General features: G+C 40.0%; 1 protein-coding gene across 3 annotated transcripts in view; it reads left to right on the top strand.

Moving 5' to 3' along the window:
• Positions 1 to 23377, top strand: part of LOC121943546 (rho guanine nucleotide exchange factor TIAM1) — a 105040-nt gene that overhangs the window by 13577 nt on the left and 68086 nt on the right. For 2 of the 3 annotated variants that reach the window (XM_088079157.1, XM_088079158.1), the window contains exons 2-15: positions 11013 to 11104; positions 11225 to 12146; positions 13161 to 13617; positions 14076 to 14248; positions 14490 to 14714; positions 16877 to 17062; positions 18836 to 18982; positions 19138 to 19215; positions 19604 to 19774; positions 20143 to 20247; positions 20724 to 20805; positions 21089 to 21175; positions 21923 to 22135; positions 23217 to 23314. In XM_088079157.1, coding sequence (XP_087935283.1) covers positions 11235 to 12146; positions 13161 to 13617; positions 14076 to 14248; positions 14490 to 14714; positions 16877 to 17062; positions 18836 to 18982; positions 19138 to 19215; positions 19604 to 19774; positions 20143 to 20247; positions 20724 to 20805; positions 21089 to 21175; positions 21923 to 22135; positions 23217 to 23314 — 2934 coding nt within the window. In that variant the 5' untranslated portion in view covers positions 11013 to 11104; positions 11225 to 11234. The remainder of the gene's footprint in view (positions 1 to 11012; positions 11105 to 11224; positions 12147 to 13160; positions 13618 to 14075; positions 14249 to 14489; positions 14715 to 16876; positions 17063 to 18835; positions 18983 to 19137; positions 19216 to 19603; positions 19775 to 20142; positions 20248 to 20723; positions 20806 to 21088; positions 21176 to 21922; positions 22136 to 23216; positions 23315 to 23377) is intronic. The other variant, XM_042487087.2, reaches the window with a different exon arrangement.

Here is a 23377-nt window from a genome sequence, read left to right on the forward strand (position 1 = left end):
ATACATGTACGTAACTTCTTTTTAGATCTTTCATTGTAGCTGTTTTTTTTTTTTTTTTGCTTTAGACTCATGCAAATTTGTTTCCATTCAAAAGCAAATTCCCAGTCCAAACATGTAGAACCACATGGGCCATCAAATGTTTTGTTTGCTAACAGTCAAATAAGATTTTTTTATCACCACTACTGCATGTTTTATGTCTGCTATTTAATTTGCTACCATATATGGTGCTGAGTGTAAAAATGAGTCATGAATTTGTAACATAAAGGTATGCAACTTGGCAAGAAATTCTTTTCAACATTTTCAAAGAAGGGAGCTGTGCCATGGAATGGAGATGTGTGATTAGTAGTTTGGCTGCCCACTTCTCTATTACTTTTTAGATGATTTTAGATGATGAGTTGAATGTTGATTGGCCTGTTCATGTTTCTTTTATCCCCAGATTAAAGATTGGACTGATTGTGCCCACTTTCCAAGCTGATGGGACAACTTGAGTGTTTTATTGATAAATTTTCCACGTGTATTGGACATATCACAGAGTTTTTGTGCTCTTTCAAAAAGTTGGTGTCATCCTTAGCTTTGGACTTATTGAGAGCACTAATAATGTTGGCTACTTATATTTCAGATATGTCATTTATTTAAAAAACAGGGTGTGCTTGGTTGATTATAATCCCAGTTAGGTGGATTAAACAACTGAGATATTTTTTGTACAGACTTAAAATAAATATTTAATTCAGTAGCAAGGATATGATATTTCACCAGATCACTGTTAATATTAACCTTAGTTTATTAATAAAATAATATATTTTTCCTCTTTTATTGGACACTTCAAAAGGAGAGAGTGCCAAGGTGAGAGATAGAGAAAGATAGTGGTGTTTGTGGGATGCCCCTCGAACATTCAAATTTGCCTGATCTTTTGCATCCACTGAGCTCTGTGGAGGTACAGGATATCAGTATGGCCCATGCTTCAGTGATACTTCAGCATGGATGATTATTACAGACCAAAGTTTTTGCTAATTGTAAAGGAATTGCATGTTTGCGGCTAAAATTCAGTGTTGCCTCTAACGCTACAATATGCTGTTGTTTGAATTAATTAAATGCACCACATTAGCAGGGAGTGCCTCTTCTACATACCAGTGTCCTCCTGCTAAGACACCTCTGCATGAGATGTAGTATTTACTACCAGGTTTAAAGTCTAGTCAATGAATGAAGATACTGGACTACAGCTGAGATGTGACCTTTTTTAGTGACGTCATACCACAGGAGAATTAAAGAGGCCTGTACTGGAAAATGTGATCAGGACTGCTCGGAGGAAGCGGACACATTTTCTACTCAGCTTTGTGTAGTCATGTGTGTCAGGATCCACCGTTGCTGTGCCTCAGTGCACAATGCAGCACAGTAAGGAGTTTGGAGCTCCAGGGGTGTTATGGTTGAGGTGGTGCTCAGGGATGACTTCTCCAGGGCCTCTGTCCACAGATATGATTTAGATCAAGTCCTCAGTGCATGTTAACACTGTGCATGTAACTGATGCAGCAACAAACTCTGTAGTTTTTTGACAGTGTTATTTGGAAACTTCCTCCTATGTTCTTCCTTCCTCTGTATCTATTTGCAACATAACGTAAAAATGTTTATTCCCTGCTCATTAATATTGAAATCAAATTGAGGGAATGGACTTTGACATTGACCCAGATGTGATTTTTGAGAGGAGATGGATTGTGTGTCTGCACTTGTGATACTAGATAAAAGGCTTGATATTCCCACTCACTGACCTGAAAACAAATGATTGCCTCTGTGGAAGAAGATCCTGAGTGAACCAGATTTAGAAAACACATTTCCAATGCAGGATTGCTGCTCCTCTGTATTCTTGGCATTGTGTTTATTCTGCTGCCAGCAAAGGGACATTCAGGCAAAGACAAGTCAGCTGCCATACTGAGATTGGTAGGTGAATGGCTCACCCAGCAGTGGACTGGCTTCTGGTTTCAAGACATCAACATCCATTCACTGCTGTTTTTGTGGTATTGCCAGATTACTGAACATGACCAGAACATTTGATTTAGATTTGAATTTTATATAATGCAAAGATTGCAAGGTCAGCTGGGCTCACTGCAAGTGTGCTGACCAAGGCTGAATTTTACACAGCCTTCGATATATAAAATGTACTTGAGCACGGAAGAAATTGCAAGCATATTCTTAACTCTTACTGACTTTGAATTTCTCTGTAACCCCATTATTTAGGTTTTGGTGCAATTTATCTGGTGGCATGTCCTTATAATCGCATATATAGATTACTTTTACCTACATTTATCTATTTATCTACATCCACAAGCTGAATATTGACCCTACCTTGCTATTGAGCTGAAGACCAGTGTGACATCACCAGTTGTAGGAAAGATAAATTATATAGAGATGGAAAGATATTTCATTCTTGGCTGTTTCCACTAGGGGCCGACAGATTCTCGGGGGACTGATATTTGGCAATTTGCGGATTATCTATCTTGATATTTTACATTAATGATTGCCGATAAAACTAGTCAATTAAAAAGTGTAAAGAAAGTGTCAGCATGGGAGGAACTGTTACTTTGTAAAACCTCAGGGAGCTATTTTTTAAATTCCTTTTAAAAAAAAATTGCATTTGACTTTATAAAAAAAAGTTGTTGGGAACTTGATTTATATGATGTTAAATGTTTCAGTTTTGATTAAACATTTGCTAAAGGCATTTAAACAAAGTTTTGTGTTGGAGTTTGTTGTGTTACAAATTCTAAATATTGACTGAAAGAATTTCATTTTTATTGTAAATACATATCGGTTCCAAATATCATTTACCGGTCTTATTAACTACAAATAATCTGTATTGGTATCTGCCCAGAAAAAACAAAATCGGTCGACTCCTAGTTTCCACCAATATCTAATTTCAGCTTGCAGCTGTTTTTCCATATACATCATCCTGTGTCAATGCTCAGTAGATAATATTCCCTAGTACATGCAGCAATTTACCATTGCGACAGAAACCCAGTGTTTTGGTAACCAGTGTGTCCCAGCATTGATACCGTTGATCACAAATCTACAATCATAAAACTGTCAAGCACATTTGCTCGTCTTGTGAGGGGGAAAATTGTTGGGTGTGTTTGGAGTAAAACTATGGAGGAGCGAATTGTAAAAGTCTGGAATGTGAAGCATGTAAAGGCAAACTAATGTTGATGCTCCATGTAGCCAAGGGAGACCTTTTCACTGACAGTGACAGTAACAGGCTATGAGAAGGTCAGTGACTGAAAGTCTCTGGTGATGGTGGTTGTGATATTTTATCACAGCAGCTGAAGCCTTTTTCATTACATGAAGCATTTTTTTATGCACCTCCCAGATGAATACTTCCATCACAAACTGTTAAGTGTTGATCTTGAATTCTTGTGTGATCCTGCTGTCACCGTCTCATAGTGAACATTTCTCTGGCATCTGATGTGAGTTTCACATTATTGGTAGTTGAGTTTAAATGATGTTCAAAGGATTTACTTTGGCACTTTTGCCTGCATCCAAATCTAAAAGCACCTGCCTCCAGTATTAAAGAAAAAGGGTAAACAGACTATTGATGCTCTGACAGTGTCTTATGAAATGAACATGGGGGCTATGATTTAGTGAAGGGGATTTTAAAGAAGATGACGGATTAAATGGGAGGATAATTTATTTAGGATGTTATTAGTTATTATTAAGTTATTTGGTTTTATTCTAGCAAGCAAGTCAAAGCATTAAAAGAAATAAGAAGCCTAACACTTATCTATCTGACACACTAATGATGATTACCTGCAAATTTCAAACTGTGCTGTCAGTTGCCTTTTAATCTGAGCATTAATAATACTATGACTTTTTTGGGCATACTATACCATAACATTTTTATTTCCTTTTTACACCATTTATACCATGAGGTTTTAATAACTTTTTTATGCATACTATACTATGATGTTTTCACTTCAACTTTTTTTTAGGCTTATTACAGTCTGACATTTGTAGGGCTTTTAAGGTATATTATACTATGATTTTTTTTTTTTTTAACTTTTTTAGTTATACAATACTATGATTGTTTAAATGATTTTTTAGGCACACTATACTGTAACATTTTTAGAATTGTTTTTAGGTCTTTTTTTAGGCATTCTATACTATGATATTTTTTAGGTCTTTTATTAGGTATGCTATACTATGATGTTTTTATGACTTTTACTAGCATATTCTACTATGATGTATTTTTTTCAGATATGCTGTGCTATGATGTTTTGAAGCATACTGTACTCTGATGTTTTTATGACTTTTAAGGCATACTACACTATAACGTTTTCAAGTCTTTTTTTAAGGCATGCTATAGTATTGCGTTTTTAGGTGTTTTTAAGGCATACAATACTGTGATGTTTTTTTGTGTTCTTTAGGCATACAATACTATGACTTTTTTTAGGTTTACTATACTATGGCATTTTTAGGCATACTATAGTATGCTTTTTATGACTTTTTTAGGCATACTATACTATGTTGATTTTATGTGTTTTTAGGCATACTCTACTATGATGTTGGTAGGCATACTGACCAAATGAGTTGTTCATATCAGCATAACAGATATCGCATCTCTAGATAATTGGCATAGCAGTCTCCTCTCAGAGTAGAATTCTCTGCAGAGAGACTGCAGAGAATTTGCAAAAACAAAAACCTCCATCCACCCCCTTTATCTTAACAGTGGTCTGTGGCTCACGTACACCTCCAATCAACATCTGTTAAGGGACTTCAAAGGTTGCCAATGAGGAGCTAAAGAGCCGTAAGCAGGATGTGGTCTGATAGCACCTCGGTTGTGACCCTCTGGACAAGCAAACAGATCACACTGATGATGGAGATGAAAGTACTTGTGTTTCTAGAGCCAGTGTGAAAAAAGACAAAGAAAAAAAAAACAATTTTCATCAGTGTTGCATCTTTTTATAAGTAAGATTGATTATCACTGAGGTCTTTTTAAAATTTCTATCTTTGTAAGTGAAATTGCATATCACTGGGGTCTCTTTTAAATTCATATAAATTATCCTTGTGCTAATTTTACATGTCTCCTGGTACAGCAAGTGCATAATAAGTAGGAACTACAGTTAAAATGGTCAGATTTAGTCTAGTCTAGTCTATTCTTTAAAAAGTACACTTTAGGAAATAAAATTTTTACCAGTGGCATAGAAGCATGTAAAGCATTCCTAAACCAATAGAGTGGACAAAAGACTTGTTGACCCAACAAACCCGGCAGCATCTGCTGTAGACATACCCCATAAAGCGTAAACAGCAGCAGAAGAAGTGACCTCTGCACACAATGCTGCCCGAGAGAAAACCCTGGCAGGGACAGAGGTGTCACCAGGCTTAACAACACCAGCTGCTGCTCAACAACAGGTTCCAAAACCAGTGCCTGCAGAGTTATTGCAAAGAATATAACTAACTTATAATATACACACTTTATGCACCAGGGCATATCTTTTGCAATCCTTAACCACTTTGAAACCAATAACAAAGTCCCACAACACACAACCACCTGAGCCTCTCATGTCGGGGTCACACAGGTCACACACAGCACCATCATTTGCTGCCATCCTCTGAAACATGAAATCAGTTCTGCAGGAAATTAAAATGACTGAGGTGGTTTGACTCACTGTCTGTTTTTGTTTTTGATGGCCCCATGATTTTGTATGTGTAATGTTACTTCACCCACTTCTATGTCAAAGTAAGATTTGTTATTGCCAGAGTAGCTGTTAAAAATATATTAAATATATATTTCTAAAATATTAGCAGTGGCAGTAAAATTATTTTGACCAATATTACTGTACCTATTCTGCTTTTCTAGATGTATTCTCGACAGATATTTTTCAAAGATGGCTGTATAAATCTTGGCTGGATGAGCCCAATGCTGGCTAGCCCCTTGGTTCGTGATGCATTCTGTGCCACATCTTGGCACAAAGCTATTCCAATACAAGTTGAACTGCTTTCATTATCATTTTCCAGCTGTTTGCTATTCAGGGTTTCTAGGGCTACAGATTCCAGTCAGAAAAATACTCCTTGGCTACTTGACAGCAGTGTATCGTTTTCTGTTGTGCTATCAAAGGAAGACTGAGGGAAGTACTTATTTTGTTTATCAACATCCCAAATAAATGCTGCTCTGATACGGATGTTTCTCATCGACGTGAATCATTTGAAAGAGGATGCAAGCTTTGTTGAGGCTAAATTTCCCCTCTGGCCTAAAAGAATCCTAAATGCAGTTGAGCACACTCGGGAGCAGAAAATGAGTCATGAGAACAAGAGATTTCTGTTTGGTACTTCCATTTGTGCAGAAGCATATGACTCTATCAGCGGGGAAATGTGAGCTGTCTTGAGTTCAGTCTTTCAGTGGTAACCTCCTCCCCTCCCCCTTTGTATAACTACCTGTGTTATTATCTCTAGAGACTGGAGTGTTCAGATTACAGGGTTTTGTGTTGGAGCTTGTAACTAGTCGGCCCGGTGCATTCTTGCCTTTCACCAGTGTTGTTAGGTTCAATGACAGGCGTGTGTTTGCAACATAGTCAGAATCAGATTGTGTCCAAATTAATCTCAATTTCCATTTCTATCTTCTGCTACATTAGGAGTCTGAGTTCAAGGCAGCTGAGTCATTTATTTTACTTTCAGATTTGTCTTTACAGTGTTGTATTTTGTTGTGGAGCTTATGAGAATAGGAATGTGTGACCAGGTGTTTCTCACTGTCAGTGGACTCTACTTTCTTTTGAAAGTCAGTTTTTGGCTTTAGGGCAAGAATTGTCATCGTTTCCTCAAATAATACAAGCAACTTGGCATTTTTGTCCCTGGGGATCTAAAGGAGAAGAACAGCAGGTGGGGGTTAGGACAGTTTTCCCTTATTCCTGTTCCCACAGGCCCAAGTATTTGTCAAATATAAGCTGGGCTTTTAAGTGTTCTTTAATAACAAAAGGTCTTTAAATCTGCCTGTCACATATTTCGGCGATGACAAAATCCCAAAGCACATGGGATGGAAATATGAACATGTTTCTCCCAAAACAGTTTCAGATATCATCGACATTGTAGAGAAAATGAGTGGCTCTGGCATAAATTAGAGTGCATTTATGTCCCAGTACCATCATGCAGATATTAAAGATCCGTCCTGGATATAATTTCAAGTCTGTCTTACCATAAATCCAGAGTCTGGCCACTGGGGACAGAACCTAAAACATCTTTATGTTCAAATAACAACTTCCCGCTCCAGTTACTAACATTGTGCAAATATTTGCCTTGTACTAACAGTAACTAATAATTTCATAAGCAATCATCTTCTGATGGGGAGGGTGCAGCATTCTGACTTTGTATTTCACTTTAAGTGGGTTCCGAAAACCTGGTTATGGAAAACCTGTAAAATCATAGAATTTTAATGTCACATTTTCCAGACCTGGAAAAGTCATGGAATTAGTAAAAATTGTTGAAATGTTTTGAAAAGTCATGAAAGTTTGATGTGTATAATAAAATTATGACATTATCTAAGGATGATTTATCTTCTGTAGCTTTCAATTAACATGTGTGTTGTTTTGTTTACCATCACATACATTTCTTCATTTCTTCATTTGTGTCCGTCAGCTGAAATTATGTTTAAAGAGTATGAATGAGGCATACTCATTCATACTGCCATGTCTGGAAAAAATATATTTTTTTCCCCAGACATAGCAGTTACGCTCTAACATATACTGGATAGTGACAAACAACTGAAAGTGCTACACAGTAAGACTCTTGACATGAAAACTGTATTTTATGGATTTTACAAAATTGATGTTTGTACCTCAGCTGCTCATTCACAAACAGCCTTGGTCTGGTGTTAGCCTTAGTTGAATTTCTTTGCTTTTCCCTGAAGCCGTTGTGTTGCTAATCTTGAGTCACAATAAATCTGTTCTTCTGTTTGATCTGTGGGTGGATGGAATCTCCTGTGGTTATGTATTTCATTAAGGGATATCAATGACATTGTTGTTGAATCCTCTGTCCTGTGCTCCTATGTAGCCTGCTGAAAATGATCCCATTTACTCAGGGCCCTCACTCTATCACACTCCCAAATTACTGGCAGCATTTTCCAATTTAATTGTTCATTTCCATTTATTTATTTAGTCGCGTATGAAGTACAAAAGTGACAATACAAGACGGGGACACGTATGTGTGTTAGCAGGTATCTCTACAAGAGCCCACTGGCTGTTCCTGGGGATATGATACTCTACAACATCTTATCCAACCCCACCATTTCTTCCTCATGTATTAATAAAGAGCTGATGATGGATTCTGTGCACCAACACCATTGCAGCTTTAGAGAATAGTGAGGTTGAGGCCATTTAACCTTGTGTTTAGATATTCTGGTATATTGTATGGCATATATACATTCTTATTAATTTGTATTTATAAGAGCCTATCCAGGTCAGCGGCTTAAATACCTGGTTTCATGTAACTTAAAACCTCTGGTAGAAATCATCACTATGCTCAAAGGGAATCAGTGTTCTCCATGAAAGAGGAAAAAGTAGCTTTGCTAATTCATCACGGATCCTGCTGCAAAACCAATTCTACTGCAAAGAGAGCTGTTCTTTCTTTATTGCAAGATAATAATGAGCTTGTGGCAGATTGAACAAGACGCTGTGTGTGCTGTTAAGATTTAAATCTGTTGTTCCAGTGAACATGCTGATTTGATAATGGCTGAGTGGACAAGTTTGACTTTGTTCTCATGGGAGTTTAATATTTGATTTTATGCACAGTTTTACTTCCCTCTCTTTTAATAAATGTCGAGTTCTGTTTGACTTCTGCTGCTGTTTTTTTTTAACTAAATGGGACTACCCCTGTGAGAGAGAGGTTAAGGACAGACTATGTGTAGTCAATGGTAATAGGTCTTGTTGCACTCCAACAGTGTTGCAGAATGAAGTAGCTATTTTCATCTGTTAAATATTTGTGATCATTTGGTGTATTCGCTGATCAGCTGGTTCACATATTCCAGGCCTGAACAAATGAGGTTGTGCTGTTAAATCCAAGGTCAGAGCACAGTGGGCTGCCTCAACGGTACCAGCTGAGGAAACCACGTCTCTGCTGTTTAAGCCCCTCATCTCTGCTTGAAACACTCCAATTAATTTCTGGCCAATTTCACCTCATATTAACATTGAAACTACTGAGAACATTAGTAAATCCAGCAAAGCAACATATTAAAGCTCCCCTATAAATGGCAGACACTTCATCCATGACTGTTGGACCTGTCAGAACATTCTCGTGAGTCTTTATTTTATTGTATTTACAGTTTTATGACACCCTGTAGCCCTCACAAAGTGGCAATCAGGGCTAAAACGCACTGGACGTTTTGTTTCTCTCCAGGGATGACATCTGCAGAGCCATTAAACTTTCACCTAACGCATATGAAAAAATAGAGGGTACTGTGCAGGGAACTAGCACAAACAAGACAAGGAGTAGCCCTTGGTATAATGTTTATGCTAGCATTTTGTAAGCATGTTCGTGTTCCTCAGTGAATCTCATTTCCTATATATAATGAATGCAGTGGCATTTCATTTTTCTGCCCCTCCTCCTTTGTTTTCTGTTCTTTTCCTCCTTCAAATAGGATCGAGTGAAACAGGCACTAAACTGGAGGGTTTTATGAAAAATAAATGGACTTCCATCAACATCAAACATTGTGCATTGCGGTACCAGTGAGGGGTGATGAGTGAGCAGAATGAAGAGGGGAAAGGGAGCAACATAAGGTAGAAAAACGGGGTCAGCTCCAGTTTACGTAACGCCCCTCTTCACAGTAAGCCTGAGTGCATGCAGTAGCAGAGGGTTGGGCTTCCACTCATCTGCGGTGGCTACACATGCAAAAAACACTGCACCCCCAAAGGGTCTGTCCTAAAAGGAGGGAAGCACACATCAGGAGGAACAGCAGTCACAATGTTGTTAGTTAATCTCCTGTCCCATCTGTTGATGGTCCCAGGCATAGAGCCGGACCTTTTTGGAGCAAGCTGTCCAGCCTAAAGGCAGGTAGATGAAGTCCAAATGTGCATTATGGTGAAAAAGTATCCCCCCCGTTCCCAACCATGTTTAATGCAGTGGTTCTTAAAAACACACAACAACAACGCTACATGGACGACTCACTTCAGCTCTGAATAACTCATGTTCACTCAGGCTGTCACACTGCTCATATTGTCATTACGTCCCCTCCACTTCACACAACCCCTGTGCACATTGAAAGGGGCTGAGTGGATCACTTCCTCTGTCAAAATGAGGGAGTGGTTTTTCTAGCTGGCTTGACCAAAACTGGCTCTTTTTTTTCTTTTAAGTGAGTGATGGAAAAAAGAAACACAATAAGCCAGGATTGCATTACATCTGATCCTCTTTTCTGCTTTCCTTATCTCAACTCCTACATTTTATTTTCTGACCAGCATCAGAGTTGTTAAGGGGGGAAGTCTGTGCTGGAGGGTTGGCCACATCCATGTCACTTTGCAGTTTCAAGATTTAGTGGGGTACAAAAGTACGAGAAAAAGTTAGTAAATGCTTGGATCAGGCTCATTTTTTATCAGCAAAACAAAATAATTGAAAATGAAGACATAAGTTGTGTTCCATTATGCACTCTTGGGCTTGCAACAGTAAAGGGATTTTTCTGCAGTCTTTAGCGGAGTTCTAGTTGATGAATGCTCAAACATGCTTCAATATAACTGATCATGTCTGTACCTTGCTTTAACGGTATATTGTTGTTCAAGGGGAGTGTATACACTTTTGTCCCGTAGATTATGATCCATGTAAGTATGCGGGCCCTTTGGGCAAAAAACAAACAACTCTAGCTTTGTGTACAACTTTTTTGACTATTACATAACAGCCCAAGAAAGGCCACTATGATGAAAGTAGCTTGTTTATGTTTCTATCTTTAGCTGCAGATTTCTTTAAACACAAGCCAGTATTTAACCATGAAAGCATACATAATTGGAAGCACACAAGGCACAAATTGAATGATTTCTCATCTGGATATCTGTTTTCAGAGCTTTGTGGATTGTACCAACAGCTGAAGGTCCAAACTGTCTGATGATCCAGTGACAAATGCAATGCAAGAAAAATCACCACAATCTTGCAGGTAAGCTTACATTCAGACACATTTCTGTCATTTAATGTTTGACACATTTAAGAGACAATTATGATCCTGTGTTCGTTTCATGTTCTTTTGAAAGTAAGCTTCATTTTTACTTCTGTTCAGTGTCTGAATCATGGGAAATGTCGAGAGCCAGAATGGGGACCATGCCCTCTATGGTCACGAACATGGCTATTTGTCACGTAAGCACATGTCTCGGTCCCTTCGCATCTCCAACAAGCAGTCCAGACGCTCTCGACATGCTTCATCAGGGAAAATAGAGCACAGGAACTCTGAGACGAGTACACGCTCAAGTAGCACCCCCAGTATCCCACAATCCCTGGCTGACAATGGCCTGGAGCCCTTCAATGAGACAAATATCCTCCCAGACTTTGGAAGCCCCATTTGGGTGGACCGTGTGGCCATGAACCTGCGGCCGGTGTCCTTTCACAATGACCTGGCAAACCCCTCTGTGCACATGAATACGATGCGCATAACCCTACCTGGCCCCACTGCAGAGGAGGCGCAGGATGAAGATGTATACACAGGTGAGGTAACATACCTACAGAAAACTCGGGATGGCGCCAAGGAGACTGTTAGCTTCAAGAAGAAGAGGTCTAAGTCTGCAGACATGTGGCGAGATGACAGCCTGGAGTACTCCCTGTCTGACCTCAGCCAAGAGCACCTGACGAGCACAGAGGAGATCGTAGACACAGCCAATGAGAGGGACTTTGCTGACTGCAAAGGACACCTGCAGTCCAGCCCCTCAGACTCCACTGACAGGGCGAATTCCCTGGACGAGCTTTATGGCCAGAAGAACCCTGCCCGCAAGCAACCCCACGGCCGCTATTCCAAGTGGCATGATGCGACCAGGGCTATCAGGGAGGGCGAGGATGATAAGATGCTCTCCCCATCAGAAGAGGATGTGAACACCTATGGTGCATACACCCTCCCTTGCCGGCGTTCCCACTGCCTATCCGAAGGCCTGAGCAGCCACCAAGCTGCCATGTGTGCCAGTATGCAGGGCAGGAGGGCGCAGACGATTCAGGTAAGATGCAGAGCAATTTAACATTGTGCTGATCTTTTAAACCACCTATTTGGCTTAAATAATCTCATTTAAAAAGTGGTACGATTCAAAGAAAACAGAACAAAAGCATTTCCTCTTTGCCTAAAATGTAAATAGTATATTCATGTCCGTTTGGCACTCTTAGTGAAATGTCATGGACCTGAACTGTTGAAGCTGTGTCATGGCTCCTTTCATGTTCCTTGGACAGAGTATGAAAAGCTGTGCAGAATCTTAATGTAGTCTGGTGGCATCACCAATAAGAGAGCTCCCCTCATTCATTTTCCCTCCATTGTGTCTGAGCGTTTCCTCTCCTGCATTCACCTCACAGATAATAAGCTGCTGAAACAGATTAAGTGTAAAAAGAAAGCTAATGTCAGAGGAGCAATGTGTCGTTTCCTGATCAAACTCTTGTTTTTCTTGGGAGAGAAGACTGTTGACGAGAGGGTGTGTGTGTGTGTGTGTGTGTGCAGAGCTTAAAGTCACTCCCTGTTTGAAATGCCTCAGTCTTTTGTCATGTTAATGAGGGGAGGCCTGTGGAAGAGTGTAACAGTAAAACGTGTATGGTGGCCCTGTCACTGCGGGGCACCATCAGCCCTAGAGAATGGAGCTGTGGAGCACATGATTGTGTCATGTGACCAGATGGAGATACCGAGCTCGGTGTAACCCCCTTCATCTCCCAGGAGCCTTTGGCCATGTGGGTAGGAGAGGGCAGACCCTGTGGTGCCACAGGGAGGGCAGGCTGTACTCACACAGCAGACGCTTTGCTGTGAGTAATTAATTTTGAGCAGAACCTCAGGATTAAGCAGCCCACAGACTTTCGTTAGGCCTCAGTACACAATTTTTGCAAAATGTGTAGAAGAGAGGCTCTATCCTGTATGTACATAGACAGCGTAGTTGTCAGTGAGGGTAGGAGTTTTGACTGGCTTCATTCTTAGTGATGCTGAAAACGTGGCTGCCATGCCGTCTCACCTGTCTTATGCTTCTGCCACGACGCAGGATGTCACAGCCGGGGAGGGCAGTGAGTATGAGGACAGTGGCATCGACGGGGTGACGGTGGAGGCTGAGCACCAGTCCCGACGCTACAAGACCATGTCGGCCTCCTTCTCCATGTGCTCAGCAGCCGGCAGGAGCATGTTTGCTGGCAGCGACAGTGGTAGCAGCAGTGGCGGTGGAGCCAGTGAGTGTGTACAAGGCGTGTACGAGAACTTTCGTCAAGAGCTGGAGATGAGCTCCTGCCAGACGGAGAGTTTGGAAGAGGCAGGGTCTGCGCTGAGTGACGAGCAGAGCACTATGAGCTCCGCCTATCAATCTGACCCATTGCTCAGTGTCGCCCAGGGGATGGTGCGCAAAGCTGGCAGGCTTGCTGTTAAGAACTTCCTCGTACATAAAAAGAACAAGAAAGTGGAGTCAGCCACGAGGCGCAAGTGGAAGAGTTACTGGGTTTCGCTGAAAGGTTTGTCATGCCCTCGATGTATCCATGACATTTACATTTTATTCCATAATATCAGTGTTAATACAGTTCTGTCAACACAGTAAGCTTTTGATATTTAGGTTTTTGCTGACATATAGTAGCTTATGAAGAAATACTCAAAGTCTAATCTAACTTCAACTTACACTAGTAGCAGTAGTTAATTCAAGCATGATGCAAACCTCATTATCAAATTTTATGCCACTTGACTGGGCTTCATATCAAATCATTACTCTGATGATCATGATGCTTCCCCTGCTGATAAGTCAGCCAAGCTGCACTTCTTAATGTCGGCCACTGGAGAGCAGAATTAAATCGCTTGAGCAAATCTGGCCTTTTTACAAAATAAAAACAAATTTAAAACATGGGTGTCATTGTTAGTCTTTCAGAGATATTGTGGCCAGCAACTGTCTGAAATGTCATTGATTGGTTTGGTTTTCCAGGTTGCACTCTGTTCTTCTATGAGACTGATGGCCGATCGGTGATTGACAACAACAGTATTCCCAAACATGCCATCTGGGTTGAGAACAGTATTGTCCAGGCTGTACCCGAGCATCCCAAAAAGGACTTCGTGTTCTGTCTCAGCAACTCCCTGGGAGATGCTTTTCTCTTTCAGGTAAAAGAATTCTTAAATGTCATCTGGTCTGTGATTAAATGCAAATTCTCCCATGGGCAAGCATTACCTTGACCTATATGTGATGTTTTATGCCTTTCATGCTCTTTTAAAGTCAGATTTGCTATTATAATTAGCAGTGAATCAACACAGGAAAAGCGAATAAAGAGTCTTTTTTATCTTGAATGTCAGGGAGTCGGTGTGTTGTTTAACCTCTGACCTTTCCCTTTCTGTCCCCACGCAGACCTGCAGCCAGACAGAACTGGAGAACTGGATCACAGCCATCCACTCGGCATGTGCCACCGCTGTCGCCCGCCAGCACCACAGAGAGGATACAGTGCGTCTGCTTCGCGCAGAGATCAAGAAGCTAGAGCAGAAGATAGACATGGATGAGAAGATGAAGAAGATGGGAGACATGCAGCTGTCTGCTGTTACTGACACCAAGAAGAGGAAGACGATCCTGGATCAAGTAGGTTATATTCTTCTTTCTCACTTCGGTTTGTCTCTCACAGAGTCCTCACATGACAGGCAGTTGTGTTGGATTCAAAAAAATATTATCCTGACTAGACAAGTCTGGAAATTAGATTGGTTTCCCTAGGAGGCCAGTTAATACCATGCCAACTTGGAAAAACACTTAATAGGAGTATACTTAAACTTGTTTTTTAAAATTGTATGCAATTTATATTTTGTTGTACTTGTTATTGCAGATTCAGATTTTCTTTTTTCTGTTCCCCATTCAACCTTTATATGAAATAGTTATTCTAACAGAATGATACCTCAAGTACAGGGTAGTAAATACCATTTGCCAAGTACTTTATCTTTGTCCATATAACTTCAAAAACAGAAAAAAGATATAATATAGAAACAAAGTGGACAAGTGCGTCTTCCAAACATGAGAAAACCCATCTGCTGCTAGAATACATTCAGATTAGTTTAGATATTCCTAATGCATCACAATATTAAATTATCTTTCAATTAAGGAGAAAAGTACAGCTTGCATTGCATATTTTCCTCAACAGTGGAACGGGTTTTAGTGGAAACCAACCTATTTACCTATTTGAAACTTTTCTGATCTGATTAGCAACTTAACAAGCTAGGAAGGCCATGGACAAGCTTTGTCCTGATTTAGTGGAGTAGTATAAAAAGTCATGAAGTATTACATCAACACAAAAGCTCCTGTCACCACCCCACAACTTTGAAGAGTCAGAGATCTGCTCAAGGAAGAACTTCATCTTTACCCTAGAAACAAATTACTGTAGCATTCAAGTCAGTATGTTTACATCCATAGTTAAGTTGAGCCACAGTTATAGCTTGAGCCATTTAAATGGACTGCTGTCCTTGTCCCAGTATACAAGCATCGGGGGAGAATGGATTTATTGACAGAAGTACGCCCCACTGCTTACGGTACTACGGTAGGTGGTGATATGCCCTCTTTCAGCTAGTTGCTAATGGACCTTCTTCCAGTTGACCTTTTACATCACAAATCAAACAAGTTGGCACTTTGTAAACAGGTTGTGTGTCAAACTGAAAACACAGCACTGTACATTTTGTATTTACTCTACCCTTTACTTTTTACCTTCATCTTATTTTGTTTTGTTTCCTTCTTCCTCTTTTGTTTTTCCCGGCTTTCTTCTATGAATTTATGCTGTTCGACTTCAAAGTCAAAAGGACTTCAATATGACTTTGATTTCCGTCAGACTAACATGTTAACATGCACTTTAAAAGTACAGTTTTAGTTAGACTAACACAATAATTTCACTTTTTCTAACATCATGTAAATGCGCTTTCACTCCTACTGGTCCACGTTTAAAGTGACATTAAGAACTTTAATTTTCAAAATATATTCGGGTTATATATTTTCTTAATTACATGTATCACATGTAAGTAGGTATTTCAATATCAGTATCCCAGAGTTTTCAGACTCAAGAAACATGAGATGGACAGAGAAGCAGAATGAGGGATGAGGGGATTAAGTAACAGATCTCAAAGGGTATCATCCGCTAGAGGCTGCTGATGCTACACACCTATTGGCCACCAGATTGCTTTTTTTTTAAACATAGTATGTAGTTGGCACCAGTGGATAGCCTGCCTTTTTTTCAATTAATCACAAAGCTCATTTTGTCTTTTAATAGGTCTGTTTACAGAGAAGGGAGATCAAGTGGCCTTTGTTTGGTGAGTTAGGTAGTGCCTAGTTGGAGCGGTTCTGTTCGGCAGTGTCAGGTTTCACATTGTGCAGAGCTGAATGGATATAGGCCTGCTCCTTAGAAAGCTGAAACGCTCCCAGCCTCTATCTGCCAGTGGAATGTGCAGTATTGTGTCTTTCTCGTCTCTGGGCTACTTGGCAGTAATACAGAGCCCTCCGCCATGGCACCGGCCACCCCTTCTAAACACCAGCGCAGGACCGTGACTGGGTGGGGACGGCCCAGTGAATAATCACAATGTCCTGCTCTACTGCCCCAGTAAACATCAAGCCATTAGGGACCGAGAGCGTAGGTTGGCAACACTTGGAGCAAACTGGTAAAAGGGCTTCTGGGTGAGAGAGTAGATGCTCCAACTTGGTCTGAAGTTGACAAACAAGAGCCCTGATGAACAATTAACCGGATGTGTTGTTGTGTCCCTCTAACTCTGCAGATCTTCCTGTGGGAGCAGAACCTGGAGCAGTTTCACATGGATCTATTCCGCTTCAGGTGCTACCTGGCCAGCCTGCAGGGGGGAGAGCTGCCCAACCCCAAAAGGCTCCTGGCTGTTGCCTCCCGCCCCACCAAGCTGGCAATGGGCCGACTGGGTATATTCTCAGTCTCTTCCTTCCATGCACTGGTAAATATCACCTCCTTGTTTCTTCATCTTTATTATAAAAATGCCCCCATTCAGTCTGTTTTTATGAGGAATTGTCATGATATGCTTTTTTTTAACATATTGGGTTTACAGCAGGGCTGTCACACGATGTATTTTTAAAATTGGGATTAATTGCAGAATTTCAATTGCTAACTGCGATTAATCATGTTTTCATTTCCATTATTTTGTCTTACAAAACAGTTATGAAGTCCATATTGACACGGTAAAGCAATTCTTATCAGACTGTCTTCATTGGGAATCAAATGACAGCAAAAAAAAAACTTGCATTGGGTAGAGAATAAAGTGGGCATGTATGGGTACCCATGACTCAATAATGACAGTACCATTATTCTCACTTTTAAAAGTTAGCCTGGCATAGCCTCTTAAAGAAAGAAATGTTGGCCAGCAATTATTGTGATAACAGCAACAACAAAAAAAGATGTGTTATGTATGGACCTTAACTGCATCTTGATTAGACAGCCCTCATTTACAGACATTTCAGTTTATTCACATTTAGCTGGAGAATTCAGAAATGTGACTTAAAATCAGCAAGTTTTTTAAGGAACCAATGTGCAGCTCAAGTATACTTCAGCAGCACGAACTGTAGCTGTTGCAGGGATCAAACCTGTAACCTTTCAGTTGTGGGATGATCTCTCTAAAACTACGTTGCCCATATATTTAGAAGTTGCTTAGATTGTAAGCAGAGCAGAATATCGTATCTCGCTCAAAATACATACCGGGCAATTGATTCCAGAAACTGACGTGCACGGTGCCAAACCACGTTTTTCCAATATGAGTACTATTTTGGAGTCTGGGTCTCACACAGGGTATCTGTTTGTGGGTTTTTGGTTCAGTTTTGGCCTCCCACTGCTGCACTGAGGTTACGTGCTTCATAGCTAAAAGCACTGGTAGTACTGGAAAACGTCTATTTGATTTGTAGAGATGTTTTGCAGATCAGCGAGGTAGCACCAATGCAGTGCTTTCGAGCAGGTGGGTGTTTAAGCTGGCAGATAACAGGCCAGGATGTCTAACAAAAGACACTCCAACAGCTCTCTCCTCTTTTTTTTTTATCTTTGCTACTGTTGCACTCCTATCTAATTTGCTCGACTCTACTTCCATGAATACGTTTATCAGCAATATGTCCAAAAGGGGCTGAAAGAGTTGAGAGAACAAAAACAGACAGAATGAGTGCTAAGGTTAAGTTTAGAGCATGCTTGCTCCTACATGCACAGTGCTTTTTAATGCCTCATTCAGCATATTTTTAAAGACCTTTTACTCTTGTTTCTTCACAGCTGAGTAGCCTAGAAATGCCAGGTTGTGTAAAAATCTGCATGAGCCCATTTCTCATGTGTGAATGTATATTAACTATTCATGCTGAGGTCCATGTAACTCCTTTTCCTCATTTTATTTAACCAGATAAGTCGATAAAAAAAAGACCTAATTCTAAGTGATGGTTGGGTAGAATGCTTCCTCAATTTTCATCTGTTTTTTTTGTAATGTAGAGCCCATGGTTTGAAAATACTTTGACCATTTTGTGCTTTTATGTTCATTTTGTGTTCCTTTTTAAGACTGTTTTTGTTTTTTCATTTACCCCTTAACCTACGTTGGACTCTTGTTGCTGAGAATATGATGTACAAAGCATTAATGCTTGCTACACATTTTTGCAAAATGTGATGTGACATGACGTCGAACAGATTGTTGTCAATGTGTCATTTGGTATGCTTGAACCCTGACTGAGCTGTTATATTTATGCAGGTGGCAGCTCGCACAGAGAACGGAGTGAGACGGCGAACACAGGCCATGTCTCGTTCCTGCAGCAAGCGCAGGAGCAGGTTCTCCTCCCTCTGGGGTCTGGATACTACCTCAAAGAAAAAATCAAAAGCACACCCTAGTATCAACCAGGTCTGTGATATTTATTATTAAATACCTTTTATTTTGAATTTTTAAGGCAATAGATAGAACTGCCATGGCTATGAAAATATTTATTTTGCATTTTGATCAAGCATTTATCCTCCACATCTTTGCCTGAGTTATGACCACCTCCTTTTTTGTGCCAGCAGGTCTTTGCTGATGGCGAAGAGCTGTTGAAAAAGCCTGTAGATGGCTTACATGTGGATTCTGCCAAGGAACACACAGTAAGGAGGAATTATTCTTTGTTTGAGTTGTAGGTCAAACATGACTGGGAACTTAATTGACTAAATCTTTAGCCAACACTGATGTCAATGAAATATTAGCCCTCTATGTAGCCTGAATAAGCTGCAGAGCAGAGACTGCTCATTTTTCTTTTACTTTCTTTCACTTTTCTCCATTCCTTTTAAGCAGATGTTTAGCAGTGTACTATACTACATGTAGATGGGAGTTACTGGTGAGAGTTTACTTTTGGGAATGGCTAAAACTCATTGGTCAAATATTCAGCCATTTTAATTGAACCTAAACTTTGCAGTAAAACATTTTTACAGAGTAAAAATTAATCTGTACTAAAGAAGCAGACTCAATAAGCCTTTTAAATGTCTCTGTTCAAAGAAAAGTGAGGATGGCACTGTGAAAAGCCTTCCACGGCCCAGCACAGAAAGTGACATCTGGGCCCCCGACCACCTCACCCCCTCTTGGGTGTGTTTGCCAAATGACCAGCCGGTGTTAACCATCATCCAGCCAGGGGAGTCGGTACTTTGTGCTCTGGAAACCATTTGCAAGGTAACAGTGGCCATTCCCAAATGACCTGAGCTGACCAGCAGTTAACATTTCACTTCAGTGATGTTTACATAAAAAAAATGTAAAGACTTGGAAACTTATGAAATGAAAGCTACTGTTTGGCCTCTCATAACATCATTTAATGAGACAAATAGCGGTGTTGCAGGGTCAGAAAGATAAAGGATAAAGTCAGGGAAGACTCAAATCTTATTGTATCTCATTGTAACAAAATATGTTGCTAGGTAAAAGCAGAATAGCTTTGTTAATCTTTATTTCTCGTCATTTAAAAAAAGAATCACTGATAAGCTGCTGTCAAATTTATGGTATCAAATAACCAATCCTTTTTCTGTCCTCTTTTCCTCATCTCACAGGCTCACCAGCTCGATCCTACTAAGCATTACTTGAGACTCAAATTCCTTATAGAAAACCAAGTGCAATTCTACATTCCCAAACCAGAGGAGGATGTGTGCGATTTGGTATGTAACTACCTGCTTAAACATGACCTTATACCACCTTCTCCATTTGAAAAGATTACAAAGATAAAAAAAAATGTTTGAGGAAACTCTTGTGATTGCATGGAGAAAACATGGAGAATATAAGACCATAATAGCATTCTTTGTTGTGAATTATTAATGGGTTTTGAATTTTTATCTTTTCGATTTGTTCTGTTTTCTCCTAAGAAATGCTTGCCTTTGAGAACTGTGCACTAAAACATAAATCTATTCATAGAGAACTTTGATAAACAATATCTGTAGTGTCTTTTGCATTTCCATCATGTAATCATGACATGTCATGGACCACCCTGCATAATGACTCCACAAGAGCAGCTTTGTCTACAAATAGACAAAATTAAAGCTCTCTTTCCATGCTGCCAATAACCCACCCACCAAAATGTGGACAAGTTAAGACGTTGTTTCATGATTTCTATAATAACTTTTTTTGTTCTTCACAGCTTTACAAAGAAATTGAGCTCTGCTCCAAAATTACAAAAGTAATCCAGTTTGACAGAGATGAATCCTGCATGATTGGTTATGGTAAGAACCATTTAAATTATCCTGCGCAGTTTCCTTACATTTACATTTTATAATATGATTTTTTTTTCAGTTAAGATGCTGTAATGATCTCAGTGTCAACAAATTTATGTAGTGCTGTTGTTTTCAGCATAATAATGGCTTTTCTTTGACCTATACACGACCTGCGTTTTTTTCAGACCATTCCCATTTGTGCTGCACAAATCCCTCTGATGTGTTTTATATAAGAGTCCCCCTTCTTACTCTCCCTCTCTCTCCTCTTTTCACCTCTCCTTTCCTCCTCCAGGTTTCTCCATTTCAGTGGTGGAGGAGGATGGCATACAGCAGCTCTACATCACTGATGTGAAGGCGGGTGGATTAGCCTTCGCCAAAGGTTCATTACCCTTTATTTCCATCAAATAGATTCCCTCCAAAGACGCTCAATACGTGTCCATGATCTGATAAGTTACAGCTAGAGAAAAAAAGAAAAAGAAACTGAGGTCGCTGTTTTTATACATTCTTTTACATATGTTTTCAAAGCATTTTTTTCTCACATCAAGGTCAATAGACATTTTTACTGCATCTCTTTAGAAATGCATTAGGCATGTTTTTGAATAGGCAGGGAGGGTTTCAGAGAGCACAGCAGTTCTCAAGAGCCGTTGATTACTATAATAATAACCACACTGCCTCTCACTGGCCTTTGTGAAGGATGTTGCTGTACAACACCTCACTGCAGCTGCTTTGTATTGGTACCCCTGCTAGGAAGTAAGCGTGAGGGGCTGAGTAATGTGAAAATGACTTGGTGGGGTTGGTCAGAGTGCAGGTAGAACACATGCAGTGATGCTGTGCTGCAGAAAATGAGATACCTGCGCTGTCTCAGCAGCTAACACTTTAAAGGGCATAGAGAAGTGGGTCATGCTAATGCTTGTGGGTCTGAGAGGAAAAGAAAAGACAATGAATCTGAAACTAATGGTCTCCAAAGTTGTGTTTTTACTTTGTTTCTTACAATAATTTAATCTCATCATCTTTATTAGGAGATAATAGCCTGTTAATCAGTAGTGAAAACAAGATATATTATTGATTGATTAACACATGAGGGGCAGTAAATTAAATCAAAGCTGATGGTGTTCACACTTTGCAGGTCTAAATGCAGGGGATGAAATACTTCAGCTGAATGGAAAAGACTCTCACAGTCTCAACTTCTCCGACATGAAGGCAGCTTTCTCTCAAGCCTCGCTGGCTTTGACGGTCAACACCCTGCCTTCTGTGGAGCGCCGTCAGCTTTGCTACCTGCCGCCACGCCGCTCAGATGCAGAGGAAGATCTCTACACAGACATCTTCTCCCAGAGTCAAGGTGAGAAGCTCCATCAAATAAAGCCTGAAAAAAAATCCAGGCCGCTTTAATTTTTTTTTTTCCATATTCATTTAAAGCTGCACTTGGCAACTTGGCACATTTACAGGTCCAATTAGTGGACAATACTAAAGAGTTTGACTTCAAATCTTTGACTTCCAGAAATTATGCACAGCGTATTAAAGCCATCAGTTGCTCACAGCATGGCCGTGTTTATAAACCCAGCTGGCCTGTAATCACTTAATACCAGTGGATAGCAAATGTACCAGAGGGCAAAAGGATGCAGTTCTCAAGCTCAGATTTGTTTTGCTTGTATGCAGAAAAGATTTATCGCTTGTGTCCTCAGTGACACCAGTTTCCTTTATGCAAATACAGTGAATATACAGGGTCTTAATTAGGGAGGACAGGAGGCTCTCAGCAGTGTGTTGTAGCTTAATTTTGTGGATTATTGTGATAAGGTCGTCAGGTTTTACATGAAGGTCTGTCAGAGCCATTTCAAGCTAGTCTTTCTAATTTCCCATTTTTTGGAGGGTCACTTGAATGTAACACCTGACCTGGCATCTCAGGTGTTTGAAATGGGTAGAGCAGGAAGGAAGCTACAGTCTTCAAATGCTGGATATTTGGTCAAAATCTCACTTTTATTGTTCGATAAATCCATTTTTGCCCCATTGATTTGAACTTTGTTTTTATAAAAGCCTGTTTATTTTGGGTGAACATTTGTTTGGATTTTTTTGTTTTTTTATATGAACGCGACAATCTTTCAAGTCAGTTAAGTGTCACACAGCAACTCTCCTAACATCTTGCAAATTAATCAACACAACAATAACCATGGATCATCAAACAAAAATGGTAAGTACAACCTAATACAATGATTTGGTCATATCCCATGGCATCTGTGCGCGGCTATTTCAAACTTATTTAGAAGCTGCAGTATGAACTTATTTTTAATAAAAAAGTACACAGCAAGGACAATGTTACTAAAGCATTTTACAGTGCTTTTAAAAGTGGAATCATCTAATTTGGAGAAAAAAGGATCCTTACAGCTTTTCATGAGGCTCATACATGACTGTTATGTTTGTTGCAGAGGAGATCCTGGACGATGGGGTGGGACTGTTGCTTGAGAGCTCAGGAGACAGCCTGGACGACGACTCTGAGATGTACAGTGATTTTGAGTGCAGAAAAGTAAGAGCACAGTTTTATTATTCATTTGTGGAGTCTGATTGAATATCACTCCAGAAAACCTCC

The sequence above is a fragment of the Plectropomus leopardus genome, chromosome 6 (genome assembly GCF_026936395.1).
Source record: "Plectropomus leopardus strain MGB_pleo_1.0 chromosome 6, ASM2693639v1, whole genome shotgun sequence".
Taxonomy (NCBI): Eukaryota; Metazoa; Chordata; class Actinopteri; order Perciformes; family Serranidae; genus Plectropomus; species Plectropomus leopardus.